The following is a 12,976-nucleotide window of genomic DNA, read 5'->3' on the forward strand; positions in this document are numbered from 1 at the left end:
TGGAATTTTGGTTGGTTTTCCAGTCAAAATCAGCCCTCACCTCCCCAAGAAAAGTTCATCCGTTGTGTATGGAAATGATCTGAGCTGAACGACACCCTACGCTTCACCAGGAAACAAGTCCTCTCTTTATACGCAATAACAATGACAAACATCATGGACCTGGCGATCCCGAAGGGTTCCACCGTCCTCGTCACCGGTGTTAACGGCTTCATGGCGTCTCACGTAGCCGACCAGTTCGTCCAGCACGGGTACAAAGTCCGCGGCACGGTCCGTAACCCCGAGAAGAGCGCTTGGCTCAACGACTATTTCGACACGACCTACGGAAAGGGCCACTTGGAGTTGTATACCGTCACTGACATGACGATCGAAAATGCCTATGATGAAGCCGTCAAGGGTGAGCAAACATGCCCCCGTCTTGTGCTGTACATCACCCATTCTGACATCCAACAGGGGTTTCGGCTTTCATCCATGTGGCATCCGTGGTCAGCATCGACCCAGACCCGGAAAAGGTCATCCCGATTGCCGTGGAGAGTGCCATGATCGCCATCAAGGCCGCATACAGAGAGCCTAGCGTCAAGCGCTTTGTCTTGACCTCTTCTTCGGCAGCAAGTCTGCCAGTGGACGTGCAGACCTTGTTGAACATGAATGGCGCGGTTTTAACGGAAGACTCGTGGAGCCCTGACGCGCAAGCATTGGCCTGGACACCCGGACCATGGGGCCCCGAGCATGGCTTTCCTGTGTACTGCGCCAGCAAGGTCGAGCAAGAGCAAGCTGTCTGGAAGTATCACAAGGAAAATCAGACGAAGCGTCCTGATATTATGGTAAACGCAGGTAAGCTAATAGACGTCTCAAGCACTCGCTCCTCCCATCTTGCTCACTCTAGTATCTAGTTCTCCCTAAATTGACTTTGGGAAAGAGCCTCGATCCCGTGAATCAAGGTCATCCGTCTTCGTCTGGCTTGATCCCCCTTTTGTTTGAGGGACAGGAACTCCCTTCGATATGGTGTAAGCCACGTAAGTAAAGCCTTGCAGTGTCAGACTGATGATACCGAATTCCATGAGCTGATGCGAAGATCAGAGTATGCCATCGACGTCCAGGATGCTGGTCTTCTGCATGTGGCAGCGGCCATCCTGCCCGACGTGAAGAGCGAGCGCATTTTTGGTTTCGCTGAACCGTTCTGCTGGGACGATGTCCTGGAGATCCTTCGCAAGCAGTGTCCAAACAGGACGTTTCAGGAGAACTTCGCCGGCGTGCCCTTCCCAGCTGTCGTTATCAAGCCCAGAGACCGTGCCGAGGAGCTGCTGAAGAGGCTTGGAAAGCCTGGTTGGACCTCATTGGCGGACATGGTGTGGATGAACACTGAGGACCTTCGAGCCGCCAACACCATCTGAAGGGAGGTTTGGCCCAGATAACTGCACCAACGGGATGGGTGTTCAGAAAATGGACACATACAGAAAGCCATCTATACATATCCTTGCTCATTGCGCTCAAAGTCTATCCCGCCATTGCACATTATCCCAGTAGTCTAACTTAGCAAGGGTGGGAGCAACTCAATTTAATTCAACGTAAATCAACCCACATCAAGATTTTGTCAAGGAGCCAATAGAATATGTGTATTTTGGCTCACCCCCTGGCCTAATCTACGTATCCTATTGCCTTGACAAAATGTTGATATGGGTTGGCTTACGTTGAATTGAATTGAGTTGCTCCCACCCTTAAGTCTAAGTGTTGAATGTTGGAGGGTTCACCCTCAACTTCAGGATTAAGGTTCAGGATTAAAGTTTGAAGTCCTAAACTTAGACCGTAGGACTTTCATCTATGGCTTTCTAGGGCTCAAGTCCTAGAAGGAACCAGTCGAAGATATAAGGTCTCAAAGGTCCTTCGATTGCGACAGGATAAAGCAATACACACGATTCACCTTAATATCTGACACTAAGGTACCTCACGTTCACCAATTTGAGGTCCTAATAGTGGCAGTTGAAGTGGCAGAACATGCCCGCAGGAGACCATGGCATGTACACATTGCGCGACACATTGTCTGTCCGTGGATGGCGTGAAACTTTCGGTCATTGTCAAGGAAGGAGAATATCTTGAACAACGCCATGCTCAACCCAGCAAGCAATTAGGTCATCTGTAACACTGCTGCATCTATGGACAGAGTGGACAGAGTGGACAGAGCAGATCATACTGGACAGGTAGCCAACTACAATTAGCTTCGTTGTGCTAAGAATTATTTGCAGACGATTCTGTCACAATCTTCCATATAAATAGGATATTATGGGCCGTGCATTACTGTCGAACAGGCACTGAGTGTCACGTGCAAGCAGGGATACTTTAATATTACATATCGAAATGGTAAAACCTCTAAGGGGCAAAATTCAACCGAACACAACAATGAATACAGCAATCTGCATCCATGGATCGAATACACGTAATGTCTGACAGTACGCGGACTTTTTAGTCAAAGAGAATCATGTGCGATAACTGACATGATCCCATCCGAATAGCATAGTGTACCGGCCGTCGGGAAAGCTGACACATAAGGCCGGTGCAGGTTATTAATAAATACGATGAGAACTTTATGGATTATTAATCCGTCATACTTGGCAGTTCCAGTGTTATTCGGACTTCTGATAAAGGTTTAGACTGTATTATACCTAAAGACGCAGTTTAGAGAATTTTGCCTTTTAGTAAACTGTTACGATTCGTGCCCGTAACAGCGCCGTAAGGCTTCTATAAGCAGCTGTAAGCACCATTGTAATTGCTATAATAGCAGTTATAGCCCAATCCTTTGCCCTGTGGCTTAATGGTTAGGTGTAACTGCTACAGTATTGCACAGTAATGCTATGCAAAAGTTTTTGGTGGCTGTGCTTTTAACGGCTTTAACAGTGAACAGTCGCTACTTGCAATCTACTGCACTCGAGGCGTATCTGGGATTGATGCCAGTGTGGGCACAGTTGAATTTAAGATACAAGGAGACCACCAGGGAACCCCACGAGTCGGCTAATTCTTCCCATTTCCTCCCTCTGCGAGCAGTGGGGGAAGCATCTTCAACTGTTCAAAACCGCGCAGAACATCCAGGATAGACTCCGTGGTGTCAACAAAACCGTGCCACCCAAGCTTCCGAGCTTTCAGCATGCTAATAACAGTTCAGTATTGACTCGACAAATAACAAATATCGCAATTCCTACCTGAGGTAACTGGAGTATGGCGTGCGGACGGCCAGGTCGGCGGTACCAAAGATGCGATCCGTGTCATCGAGCTGACTATTGACGAGGCCGTGTTTCAATCCGAGTTCTTTCCATGCTTGTTGCACTTCAGGTTGCTTTGCCCATTCCACAAAGGAAAACTTGACACGAACCTTGGCAACAGGGCCGAAACCACGCGGCGGTGGGTTGTGAGCGGTATCATACTCATGGTAGGTGGCGTCAGTGTCGGGCGCGTTGGAGTCGATCCCATACCAAGAAGCAAGCTCTGGCCAGAACTTACCCCAAGTGAACGGAGAACCATCAGATGCGTTAAATGCTTCATTTTCAGCAGCTTCTGTGAGAACGCACCACTCCTCAAGGTATGCGTTGAGCATAGCACTGCTCTGCATATGAATAGACTCCCATGATTCAAGGCCTGCTGGGAAATCCAAAGCTTGGCCAAGATGCTTGCATACAATTGCATATACACCAAGGGGGAAGCATAGGTTCATGGCTGCATCAGGGACTGCACCGAGGATCCAGGCTGGCCGTACTACATTCCATCCAATATCATGCTTCTTACAATAAGCCCAAAGAAGATCTTCCTGACTGTAGTAAAAGTTTGGTTCAAGTAGAACTCGTGCGTCGGACTCTTCTTGGGGGGCCACACATGGGCCAAGGTGAAGCCTGAGCAAGGTTAGCATTGGGGCTAATAACACACGTAGAGACTCACCCATAGTTCTTTGCTCCTGTTTGGAGCATGATCCGTCGCGGCTTTATCGAAGCTAACGAGAGCGACTCCAGGAAGTTTGAGAGGAGTAGGGCTGGAAGAAACAATGAGCATCAATGTGAAAATGGTATTGTTTGGGTTTCTTACTGTTGACACGAAGTAGGCCCTCTGCATTCGCCCATATAGAAGCACCAGGCTCCGCCTTGACTTGTATATAGGAGAAGAAGAAGATGTAGTCCCTGTGCGACTCAGATTGTGCACGCCAGCATTAAAGACGATAAAAACTTACGCCTTCACACTTTTATCAAGCAGCGTCTTAGCAATAACATCCGGCTCGTCGAGAAAGTCCAATGGTATGTGCTTTACAAAATCTGGCAATTTTCCTTCGACAACTGGGGGGCGCCTCGACAGACAGTAGATCCGAGCCCATCTTTTTGGAGACTGGGTCAAGACTTTGAGCATGTATTGGCCAGAGATGCCATTTGCACCTGTAATGATGGCAGTGAGGCCTTGTACATGATCAGGAAATTGGGGCAGGCCATGGAAGATGTGGTTTGAGTGAACTGTTTGGGCCGACATTTTGCGTTTGTATGGCAGGTTTGAATACTGGGAGGAATATAAAACGGATAATTGTGTTGTAGATTGGATGCTTGTGTAAGATGGCACATGTCCAGTCCGAAAGATAATGAAGGAATGATGTAAAGGTATTTATTGTTGAGCTGTTGCAGGTGGTATGTGCTGTAAACAAAGGCCACCGGAGATTTTAACTTGACCCCACCGGGGTTCCATTTGCCTAGACTATGGCCACCGGCCCCAGATTCTCTAAAAGCCACCGGCTGTATAAAGGTGGGCCAGTTAAAGCCACCGGCTGTATGAAATGCCGCGATCAGCCCGAAAGCCCGATGGCCATTTTCAGCACACCCGGCCGATGTGAAACGCCGGTCAAGTGTGTAGTAGTAGTAATAACTTATGTGCCCTGTTAATACGAGTAGAGTGGGCATGAAACTGTGTGCATGGGGTCAAGGACTGCGAGGATTACTACAAGGACCTCGTGCCGAGGCCACCAGCCACCAGTGGCCGAAGCAGGAGTTGGGCCCTCCCCTACCTTGACCAACGGGTAGTCACAAAAGTACACACACACACCAAGCCTCGGAGGTCGGGTCAGGTTGGTTCTGTTCGCTTCAGAACGAGGGGTTGTGGCCCTAATTGGGAATAGGGTGTAAGTTACTGCTTGGCATCGCTGCGTTACTTATAATCATCCATGTAATTGCCACAGAAAATCACAGATCCTCAAACCCTCTTACATCCTGATCCATCTCTCGTAATGTCACCCGCATTCTCTACCGGGGAGAAGTTGTGGTTATTACCTCGCCTAACTTGTCTTGGTACGTTCATTCTAAGGTTGCATTGCGGTCGACCATGTTAATTAATTCTGACAACTTGTATCAGCACCGTTGAAATTGATAGGCATCGCCTTACGCTCCCTTTTGATTTCCCTGGCTCGAGGGCTTCCGATTCGGCGCTATCTTTCGTGTGCAGTCGTCAGAGTATTTCTGGACACTTTCACACCTCGTCAGATCCAATACTTATCTCCCTCGACGAAAAAAACATACGAAATATGGATAGAACGCAAAGTCTCGAAAGCGGAGAAAGTCGGCAATGCAGAGATTATTGGAAAGCTACAGGGCGATATTGAGCCCTTATTCATCCCGTCTCTGGCTTGGAAACCGACACAAGGCCAAAAAGGTGGTTTTGTTTCTACATGGAGGTGGATATATTTCGCCTATATTGCCTGGACACCTAGAGTGGTGCTGGCAAGCGTATATCGCAGCAGGGATGGAGACGAATGTCGAAGTTGCAGTGGCAGTCCTCCAGTACACCCTTTGCCCCGAAGCAAGATATCCGGTTCAATTACGCCAGGCTGTCGATGGCATTTCACATCTTTTAGCATCAGGATTTCATCCGGAAGATATCGTTGTCGGCGGTGACTCTGCTGGGGGCAACCTGACAGCTCAGTTGCTCTGCCATCTGGCCCAGCCTCATCCTGTTGTTCGGAAGGTTGAGCTTTCTCAGCCGCTAGCAGGTTCATTCCTTGTCTCCCCATGGCTCAGTCGGCTTACCGGTCACGCTTCATATTCGGAGAATGGCTGGATCGAAATGTTATCAGGCCCAATCATGGACCGCTGCGCCGAGGCGCTGTTGGGATCCGAGGAAGCACAACAATCATATGCCGACCTGGCCTTTCCCTTTGATACAAAGAGCTCGCGTTTAAGTGGACTGAATAACGTTGTGAGTCAACTGTACGTCACCGCAGGAGACCAGGAGGTTTTCCGAGACCAGATTATCGCTTTCGTTCACCGGGTACGTAAATTGAATCCCACTCTTAAAGTGCAATTCGATTTTCAGCAAAAGTGTGCACACGATTTCATCCTGTATGAGGGCCAGGACGAACGCAGTGGAGAGTGTATGGAAGCGATGAAATTATGGATGACAGATCTACTAGCTACGAGCAAACAGCACTAAACTGAGTTTATATATGCTCTGCCTAGTTGCACTGTCGGGAACTTGATATCTTCTAGTTGATTCGGTATACTCGAAGTCCTGGAAGCTTTGCTTAGAAGGCAATCAGACTTGATCCAGATATTTTATCTATTGCTTTCCAGTGACCCCCATATACCAACTTAAACTTTAGTTGCAACTCTTTTGCCTTGTAAAGGAGAATGGCCCAGTTAGGTAAGATGTGGTTACATGTAGTTGTTGTGCACTTACCTTGGCATCAAGCTCTCATTTTAGCCCTCAGGTCCTTCACTATAGTGTCCATACGTAATGATTTTGCTATACGTGAACAATGCTACACGCTTCGGTATAGTAACGCGCACTGAACGCCCGGTGTTATAGTCAAATAGAGAAAGGGCAACATAGATAGTGTGTCGAGTACATTGGTGAATTTGGAGAGTATTGGAGTATTTAATGAGTCGTGCTATTCAGATAACCCCTTATTGCTAATAATATAACCTGTCACGTGAAATTCAGTAATTTCTTCTCTCTTTCCTTACCTTCCCTCCAACATACCAAATATTCTATGACAGCTAGAGATGACCAAGAATCATGCAAAAAGTCTCTTAGCCTACCATGCGATACTCCTCCACCGATAAGACCCCTCTACCAAAAAGCAGAAAAAAAGTTTCCCCATACAAAATGCTTTTTTTCAACCTCATGAGAAAACCTTAACAAAATTAGCAAAAATAAACTTATTTCCAGTATTCCGGTTAGAGACCAATATATTTTAATATTTTCTTGGCCTTTTAGCCTCACGGTCTGTATGAGTGCCTATAGCGAGTAACTCTTCCGCCTCCGAATTTGAGCTTTCTTCCTCTTCCATCCCTTCCACCTCATTCACATCCTCAACAGCCCCTGCCTCTTCAATTCTTTGATTTGGCTCGGAAATAGTTTCATCAGCCACTAGAGCATCGGCTAATGTCATGAACTTCTTGTTAGGATTAGGTATGGCCTTTCTCTTCTTGCCTCTACTCAACCGGCCGACTTCCTCCTCCATACGGGCGATTCATGCAGTTATCAAGGCTATCTTTAGAGTTCCCCGTGATAAGCTGACTTAGAAGCATTGAGAGCTCTATTTTATAGTAGTTAGAGACCATTGTACTAATGAACTGCTAGGTAACAATAATATATGTTGTTAAAAAAGCAGGTATCGATCCACTGATCCTGGATTTTGAGTCAGCGACGTTTATGCTCCAGATCAGGCAGATGCTCACAGATACATGGCTTCTACAGTCACCTAATATAATATGCCTAGAATTAGACTTATCTTCTAGCCGGATTTGAGGCAGATAGACCTCTTTGAGCCACTCGTTGCCGCAATCCGATTATAGATGCCTTACTGCGACGCCAGGGTATCTGAACTGTTATGGAGGTACGTCCTGATATCTCGAGGAGCAGCGCCAGCAGTTGTCAGGCACGAAATAATTGCTGCATCTCTTTCGTTGAGTTGACGATGCGCCGGGTATGCAGACGCGTCCGGACTCGGTGGATGATTGTGCTGGACACACTCCTTGTCTGGTCGATGGCTTAGGACCCACGTATTTCCATCCAATGATTGCTTGGCCAGCACGAAAACTTACAGCCGGTTCTTCAACTACAAGTGCGGCGTTGGCGTGTAATAGATGTGCTCGGCGGGAGTTTATTTCGATCACAGGCAAATATGACTTTGATTCGGCCACTTGACGTCTTCAATGATTTCCACGTCGTGAATGCATAACCTCGAGATTTCTCCCAAGAATTAATGGCTGCCAACAGAGACTCACGGGATTCGTATATACCTTCAGGCGGGAGGGCATCGTCGAGGAAGGCAAGCTGGTGGCTTTGGTCCATTTTCGTTGGCTGTGTTGCTATCATACAAAGCGCAGGTCACGTCGGTCATGTCTAACGCGCGATGGCCAATCAGGCGACGATTTCTGGCATAATTTGGGCACCTAGGTGCCCATGTATTGGCCGCCGCTTACTTTCTTACCGCAATTTGATAAGAATAAGAATCTGTCGTGGTTAATTAACAGCGTGGAAAACACCTCAGCTTCCTAAACAATACCTAGATATGTGAGTCATGTTTTACATGACCTCGTAGCAAAACCTCAATATAACGCTTTCTCAATATTGAACTCGGCCATGGCATCATTCATGAGGTCATTGCCGCTTCGGGAAGAACCGGCGTTGATGTGGACCTCGAGAACGATGCCGTGACGTTTTAGCTTTTTATATAATCTCTGTGTTTGTAATGCGCTGCCCTTACAAATCAGTCTCCAATGAGCCTCGGTACAATATGTATAGCGCCACCCTTACGTGGCTACGGTATATGGTTGATCTGTATATAAGTTGAAGAAGCTGCAGTGGCGTCGTTGATTTATTCTATCGTCTTAAACTCTATCTCAAACCATCTTTCTCTTTACATTCTTGATACCCTTCCAATCCAACTCAATCAACTCACATAGCCGCCAAAATGACACAGAACAAGTCTCTTATCTACAAGAAGATGCCCACTGGCCTCCCCGTGGCTGGTGAGCATCTCGTCATCGAGGATCGTCCCGTCGACATCAACGAGGCTCCTCAGGGCGGTTTCGTCCTCGAGGTCCTCTATGCATCTTTCGACCCTTACCTGCGCGGTAAGATGCGCGACACATCATTCAAGTCCTACTCTCCCGCTTTCGAGATCAACCACCCCATCACCAATGGCGTTTTGGGTAAGGTCATCAAGAGCGACGCTTCTGACTTTGCCGAGGGCGACCTTGTCGTCGGCCACCTCGCCATTGCCGAGTACGTTCGCGTTGAGAAGGACACCATTCCCAAGGTCAGCTTGAGGAAGATCCAGAACCCTCACAACCTCGACCTCGGCCTCTTCCTTGGTCCTCTGGGTATGCCCGGTCTCACCGCCTGGTCTGGTCTTCACAAGATTGGTCGGCCTAAAAAGGGCGAGACTATCTTCATCAGCTCTGCTGCCGGTGCCGTCGGTCAGGTTGTTGGTCAGGTCGCCAAGCGTGAGGGTTTGACCGTTATCGGATCCGTTGGTGACGATGCTAAGCTCGACTTCATCACCAAGGAGCTTGGTTTCGACAGCGGCTTCAACTACAAGAAGGAGAGCCCCAAGGATGCCATTCCCCGCCTTGTTCCCAACGGTATCGACATCTACTTTGAGAACGTCGGCGGAGAGCACCTCGAAGCCGCTCTCGCCAATATGAACGTCAACGGTAGAATCCCCGTCTGCGGCATGGTGAGTTAATTACCATTCTCGATGAAATACCACCTAGCTGACTTCTATTAGATCTCCGAGTACAACACCCCTGCCAACCAGCGGCAGGGAGTTCAGGGCCTCATGAACCTTATCTCCAAGCAGGTTAACATGGAAGGGTTCCTTGTTGCCAACCCCATGTTCGGTCCTGCCTACGCCAAGGAGCACCAGGAGAACCTGCAGAAGTGGCTCGCTGACGGCAGCGTCAAGGCCAAGCTGCACACCACTCAGGGAATTGACAACGCTGCTAAGGGTCTCATTGGTATGCTTCAGGGCAAGAACTTTGGCAAGGCTGTACTTAAGCTGAAATAAGCTAATGCATCTATGATGATGAACTGTATGATATGGGATTAGAGATGGATTATTAAAAGCTATATAACGTGTTTGATAAGCGAGCGACGCAGACAAGCGAGCGACGCACTTTTCTTACCCTTGATACTTTTAATCGCTTTAAAACCACAACAACCTATCTGATCAATTGAAGCTATTCACTATGCTCTTCCCCAGATGCCTCAATCACTACCTTACAGGTCCTTGTATTATGACTGGCTGTGCCGCATATACCACAGCGCCGACCGCCCGGTCGCACCGACCTTTCTCGACCACCACTTCTTGACGATTCGGCCACTACCTACGTATCAACATCTATCTGATCGATTACTTGCGATGCTTCCTCTACAGTTATAGACCCTCCTTTCTGTAGTCTAGTCCTTTTTGCCCTTCGGCGCCGGCTTAGTATCTCATTTGCTTCCCGAATGTTTCGGAGCTCACTCCTTAATAGGATAACCTCATGCATAACTGCCTTTGTTGCTTTAGTATTAGACTTTAATGCTTCTATAATTGACTCCGGGGAGCTACTTTTATGCCTTCTAATTCGTTTTTCAAGGTATTCAGATTGAGATTGGGCCTCAATTGCTGTCTTTGGGGTCTTTGAAACCCATGGGGTTAAAGGTTCAGCAGCATCCTGAGGAGGCGTTGGAGTCCGTAGCTGCACATCAAGCTTTGAGATTACATTTTCCGGGTTAAAAGGAGCAAGTTCAGCTCCTCTAAAACCTCCCCGGATATTGCTTTCTGTAATAGTAGCTTGAAAAGCGGCATAAAAGGCAGGAAAGAACTCGGTCTTGGAAATGTGTGTTATAGAGCATCTGATCAGATGCTCTATTTCTCGACCATACGCCTGTTTTAGCGGCCCAAAGCACCCAACATCAAGAGGCTGGAGTAGGTGAGATGCATGAGCAGGCATACAGAGCGTGATAATCTTGTTCTCCTTGCAATATCTCTCAAAATCGGCGGAGTGGTGGCTTTCGTGACCATCAAGGATCAAGAGGCGATAGCGACTATTTTATCGCTTAGCTGAAGACCGATCAAAGTGCTTTAGCCACTCTAGCCCCAACTCGTTATTTTTCCATCCATTTTGGCTCGTTGCAATAACCCAATCGCCTGGGAGGTCGCATTCTCGGTACCAATTCGCAAGATGATATTGGCCTGAACCAGTGATGAATGGAGCAATCGATTGACCTTCCGCATTGATCGCCTGGATTACTGTAATCCATTCCCGGTTTCCAGGCTGCACTGATTTTGGCCTTCCTTGCCTTTCTGAACCTGTGACAACCATTCCGGCCATAATATGGCCCATCATAAAGCCAGTCTCGTCAAAGTTCCAGATATCATCTGATCTAATACCGTACTTCGCGATTGTGTTCTATACGAGCCTAAACCAGCCACGAATAATAGACGGATCTTCGCATTTAGCTCGCTGATAGTCATATTTCCGAAATAAACGTGTCTTTAGCTCCGGTTGTCGCTTGACGAAGTTATGAGCCCAGCGCTTGCCGACAGGTGACGCGTCGCGGTCAGCTAGCAGAGAATTGGCCATTTCTTCTATAAAACGCAGTCGCCGAGGAGCTCGCATTCCAGTTAAAGACTCACTAGCCAAAGTCTTGGTGACGCAATTCGAATTTCTGGAATGCCAAGGACGAAATAAAGTCGTTCTTGCACTTCAAGGAGCTGTGGGTGACACAGGGGGACTTGCGACATCAACGAACACTCTCAAAGGCCCCTAAAACTGATCTCTCATTTTTTGGCGGCCAGTAGCGGTACTACTGGCCTTCCCAAGGGAGTTATGCTATCGCATATAAATATCGTCTCCAATATTCTAATGCTTAACTCTACTGAAGGCCAAAACTTGTCCTGGAACAACGGTTTCAATAATTCTCGCGACCGCATATTGGCATTCCTCCCCTTCTAGTATATACCTGTATATGGTACGTCAAAACCTTGAATTTCAAAATGAAAGTCACTGACTCAGAGATAGGTTTGGTATGCCTTATGCATCTCTCTATGTATATTGGTTTTACACTGGTTGCCATACCAAAGTTTGAGCTGAATAAATTTTGCTCCTATGTACCGACGATGAAAATCGCCATTGCATTTATTGTCCCTCCAGTCCTGCTCTTACTCGGAAAGCATCCGATTGTGGAAAACTACGCTCTAAGCTCACTGCAAATATTGAGCTCCGGCGCGGCTCCATTGACGAGGGATCTTGTCGATACTGTTTGCCAGAGAATTGGGGTTCCTGTCAAGCAAGTACACAGCCTCTCTGAGACTTCTCCAGCCACTCACGTCCAGATGTGGAATCAATAGCAAAGCACCATGGGCTCTGTAGGGCTACTGCTTCCAGAACATAACAGCCAAGTACATGTCTTCTGACGAGAAAGCAGTTCCGGTGGGACAAACCGATGAGCTTTGGCTGAAAGGCCCAAATGTCTTCTTGGGGTATCTCAACAACCCTGCCGGGGCAAAGAATGCTCTCACGGAAGATAGCTATTTCAGGGCTGGAGATGTTGGGCACAAGGACAAGAATGGGGACTTCTACATCACCGACCGTATTAAGGAGTTGATCAAGTATAAGGGCTTCCAAGTCGCGCCCGCAGAGCTTGAAGGGCTCCTTCACGGCCATCACGGTATTGACGACGTGGCGGTCATTGGCGTCTACGACAAGGCGCGTGCTAGAGGTTCCAAGAGTATACATTGTGCCAAGGTGAGGGGTTGAAGCGACGCTAGAGACGGGAACGAGTATTATACAATGGTTCAGCGCTAGAGTCGCTGCCCACAAGCGATTGGGAGGCGGCGTTCGATTTGTCGACGTGGTACCAAAGAACGCAGCTGGCAAGATTTTGAGACGTACTTTGGTGGATAAGGCTAAACAAGAGGCGGAGACTATTCAGTCTAAGCTATAGAGAACGGCTTCATTAAGAAATG

At 47.8% G+C, this 12,976-nt stretch overlaps 5 protein-coding genes across 5 annotated transcripts; 4 read left to right on the top strand and 1 right to left on the bottom strand.

Moving 5' to 3' along the window:
- Positions 1-141: 141 nt before the first annotated feature.
- On the top strand, positions 142-1,391 carry FOBCDRAFT_251673 (uncharacterized protein; the record flags this gene model as incomplete). Its single annotated transcript, XM_059610955.1, has 5 exons — positions 142-394; positions 451-831; positions 891-1,013; positions 1,078-1,228; positions 1,283-1,391. 5 exons carry the CDS (start codon positions 142-144, stop codon positions 1,389-1,391), a joined length of 1,017 nt encoding a protein of 338 aa, XP_059465274.1.
- A 1,612-nt stretch (positions 1,392-3,003) lies between these two features.
- FOBCDRAFT_276369 (NAD dependent epimerase/dehydratase family protein-like protein) lies at positions 3,004-4,497 on the bottom strand (the record flags this gene model as incomplete). Its single annotated transcript, XM_054705332.1, has 5 exons — positions 3,004-3,139; positions 3,192-3,875; positions 3,922-4,012; positions 4,066-4,157; positions 4,208-4,497. 5 exons carry the CDS (start codon positions 4,495-4,497, stop codon positions 3,004-3,006), a joined length of 1,293 nt encoding a protein of 430 aa, XP_054561307.1.
- Positions 4,498-5,242: 745 nt separating this feature from the next.
- FOBCDRAFT_241511 (Alpha/Beta hydrolase protein) lies at positions 5,243-6,441 on the top strand (the record flags this gene model as incomplete). The annotated part of the gene is made up of 3 exons (XM_054705333.2): positions 5,243-5,303; positions 5,368-5,570; positions 5,656-6,441. 3 exons carry the CDS (start codon positions 5,243-5,245, stop codon positions 6,439-6,441), a joined length of 1,050 nt encoding a protein of 349 aa, XP_054561308.2.
- Positions 6,442-8,929: 2,488 nt separating this feature from the next.
- Positions 8,930-10,027, top strand: FOBCDRAFT_295544 (uncharacterized protein; the record flags this gene model as incomplete). Its single annotated transcript, XM_054705334.1, has 2 exons — positions 8,930-9,697; positions 9,749-10,027. The coding sequence occupies 2 exons, from the start codon at positions 8,930-8,932 to the stop codon at positions 10,025-10,027; spliced, it is 1,047 nt and encodes a 348-aa protein (XP_054561309.1).
- A 1,810-nt stretch (positions 10,028-11,837) lies between these two features.
- On the top strand, positions 11,838-12,954 carry FOBCDRAFT_241513 (uncharacterized protein; the record flags this gene model as incomplete). The annotated part of the gene is made up of 4 exons (XM_059610362.1): positions 11,838-11,916; positions 12,030-12,337; positions 12,396-12,738; positions 12,770-12,954. 4 exons carry the CDS (start codon positions 11,838-11,840, stop codon positions 12,952-12,954), a joined length of 915 nt encoding a protein of 304 aa, XP_059467444.1.
- Positions 12,955-12,976: the final 22 nt, after the last annotated feature.

Source organism: Fusarium oxysporum, chromosome VII (genome assembly GCF_013085055.1).
Source record: "Fusarium oxysporum Fo47 chromosome VII, complete sequence".
In the NCBI taxonomy this organism is placed as follows: Eukaryota; Fungi; Ascomycota; class Sordariomycetes; order Hypocreales; family Nectriaceae; genus Fusarium; species Fusarium oxysporum.